The 2,532-nt window shown below is 37.0% G+C and overlaps 1 protein-coding gene across 1 annotated transcript; it reads right to left on the reverse strand.

Moving 5' to 3' along the window:
* Positions 1 to 382: 382 nt before the first annotated feature.
* On the reverse strand, positions 383 to 1,843 carry LOC111379890. Its single transcript, XM_023003332.1, has one exon. The coding sequence runs from the start codon at positions 1,841 to 1,843 to the stop codon at positions 383 to 385; it is 1,461 nt and encodes a 486-aa protein (XP_022859100.1).
* Positions 1,844 to 2,532: the final 689 nt, after the last annotated feature.

Genomic DNA, 2,532 nt, shown 5'->3' on the forward strand with positions numbered 1-2,532 from the left:
GGAAATTTTTTTCTTTATTTCTTACATTAGGCAAGTATACACAATCACTAAGTCACTGTTAGAGCCCCATTTTATAATTTTTTTTTGTAAAATTTAATTTTAATTAAATATTTTTTCAATAGAACAATTTTCCGCGTAAACCCAAATATCTGTTCAATTCTTTAAATAACACAATCTCTAAAAATCACTATTACAAAACTTATCTTATCAATGAAGGGTTAAGACAAACCTTAAATAAGCTAACAAAACCAAAGAGCTAAATTAGGCGGGCAAACAAATCAACACCAAATAATCAAAAAAATTTATTAGTAACAGTGCTATTAACAGAATATAAAACGAAATTAAATTTAAATATTTTCTAACCAAAATTATTATTTGACTATTAACAATCACTATAAACTGTGGAATTTATTGGCGACGAGCATATGTGCTTCATTAATATAGCATAAACGGCCAAATTACTATTGCCAGCTCTAATCAAGGTATAATTTGTAATGGCCAACGAAGAACCTGACTTCGAGTTTGACCCGCCGAGTGAACTCAGTTCGGGGATTGGCTCGGCCGATGTCATAACTTTCACGTCCTTTAATATGAACTCATTTCCTACGAGTTGATTGAAGAGTCCTGACTCAGTCACCGAGTTGTTCTTCTTGTGCTGCATTGCTGCTCTTGCAATTTCTGTTAACATAGCATTTGATAATCTTCTAACCCCTCTTGCACCGCCCATTACAATTGCCGGGTTCACTGATTTCTGCCGGGTTGACTGGGTTTTATCCGGCTTCTTCTTCCCGTGTTTGGTGGGAAGGGAATGGATGGTTGAGGTTAAATGAACCGTCTCGGGACTCTGATTCCTGACTCGGCCGAGTGGATCACCGACTATTAATATTTCCTTTACATCCACTAACAAAATATGCTTGAAATTTCTTCTAACTCGACCCAGCAGCATAGGATAGCAAGCCCATCTCCTCAAATTCATTGGAACGTGTTCTAATAACCCAGCCAATGAGTTCTCCTGGTCAAGCTCTTCCATGTCAAAACTCACTACTGACCCATAACTCAAAGGAGTTGACTCAGTCTTTCCTTCCTCACTAAAATTGCTTCGGATTCTTCGACCCCAGATTGGTTCTCCGCTTTCCCCCTCCTTCTTGCTCATTTTCACGAACTGGGTCACTTCAAAACTCGCCGCCGAATGAGTTGAGCGGTTCATTTTCGCATACTGAATAACGAGTTTCAAGAACGAGTCGTTCTCTTGAAGAATTGTATTATCAAAATCAGGCGATTTTGATGGAAATATGAATACAAGGTCTGATCTTGAGGTGAGACTAGACCTGTACAAGAGCCTTAGAAACAATTTCAATTCATGCGAAGTGAGAGACTCAACAGCGTGTGCTACAATGAGGTCACTCATTGCCCTTGTACCTCTCCTATACAGAGTACCCATTCCTTGCAATGCATGCGACAATTGATTTCTTGACAATAAACCCGAAGCTGAAGAGGGATTTTTCATCATTAAAGAGAGCTGTCTTCCAGGAAAACCGTAATTGTGGCGGGCTCTTGTGGCGGCAGTGGTGGTGGAGGGCAAGGTGGAGATAGTGAAGAGAAGTATGGTGATGAATAACAGAAGTGCACATATAGAAATTGTGGTCTGTGCTTTGTGTAGTAGATGAGCTGAATTTGTACGTTTGAGTAGGCTGTTCAGGGGCTTGAAAGAAGGTGAAGATGAAGAGAAGAGATTATTGTTCTTCTTCTTACTTGTGTCTGGATGATCTTCTTCAGGAAAGAAAATCAAGAGGAACCCCATTCCCCAGCCTTCACTGTTCTTGGCTTTTGATGTGAATCCCATTCTCTCTGTCTCTCTGTCTCTACCCAACACACATCACTTTCTTTATTTTTTTGTGCGTAGAGACTCTTTACAGTGCAGTTCCGTATAGAGCTTTGAAGTGAGGACATAATAAGGAATTAAACAACGACTTCTGAGGTAAGAAACAGTCATTTATCTACGTTAACGAGGAGAATAACTGGAAAAGAAGATCGTAAAAAGAAACACAACTGCTTTATACTTTTGAGAAGAAATTCACATGCGGCATCGCCATAGATAAAATTTATTTTCTTTACTATTTTTTCTACTATTGCTTTTTCAAACAAGTCTTCTAGAACTTGTTTAGTACAATTTAAAAGTCAATTAAAATCAATTTTTTAACCTTTATTTGACTATTTCAACCTTTATTTTTGAATTCTTCTTTCACAAATAAAACCTACTTTATCTCTAATTGTCAAAAAATAATTATCAAAATTCCTACCAAACAAACACCTAATATAGAGGTACTAACCAGCTCGACTTGATTTTGAAGTGGCAAGGTCCACACAAGTCAATTTTGTAACAATCATACTTGGAGTATATCATGATGTATACTAAGTTTTACATTTTGTCACGTGACAACACATTATTAGATGATTTTAAAACATCACTTTTTTTTTTGGTCCAATCATTTGTTGACAAGTCGGATAATGTCAACAATAATATATACAAAA

This window comes from Olea europaea, unplaced genomic scaffold (genome assembly GCF_002742605.1).
Source record: "Olea europaea var. sylvestris unplaced genomic scaffold, O_europaea_v1 scaffold2052, whole genome shotgun sequence".
In the NCBI taxonomy this organism is placed as follows: Eukaryota; Viridiplantae; Streptophyta; class Magnoliopsida; order Lamiales; family Oleaceae; genus Olea; species Olea europaea.

Bases quoted from the DNA above. Each gene is read 5' to 3' on its own strand.
- LOC111379890 (XM_023003332.1), bottom strand. From the start codon at position 1,843: ATGGGATTCACATCAAAAGCCAAGAACAGTGAAGGCTGGGGAATGGGG.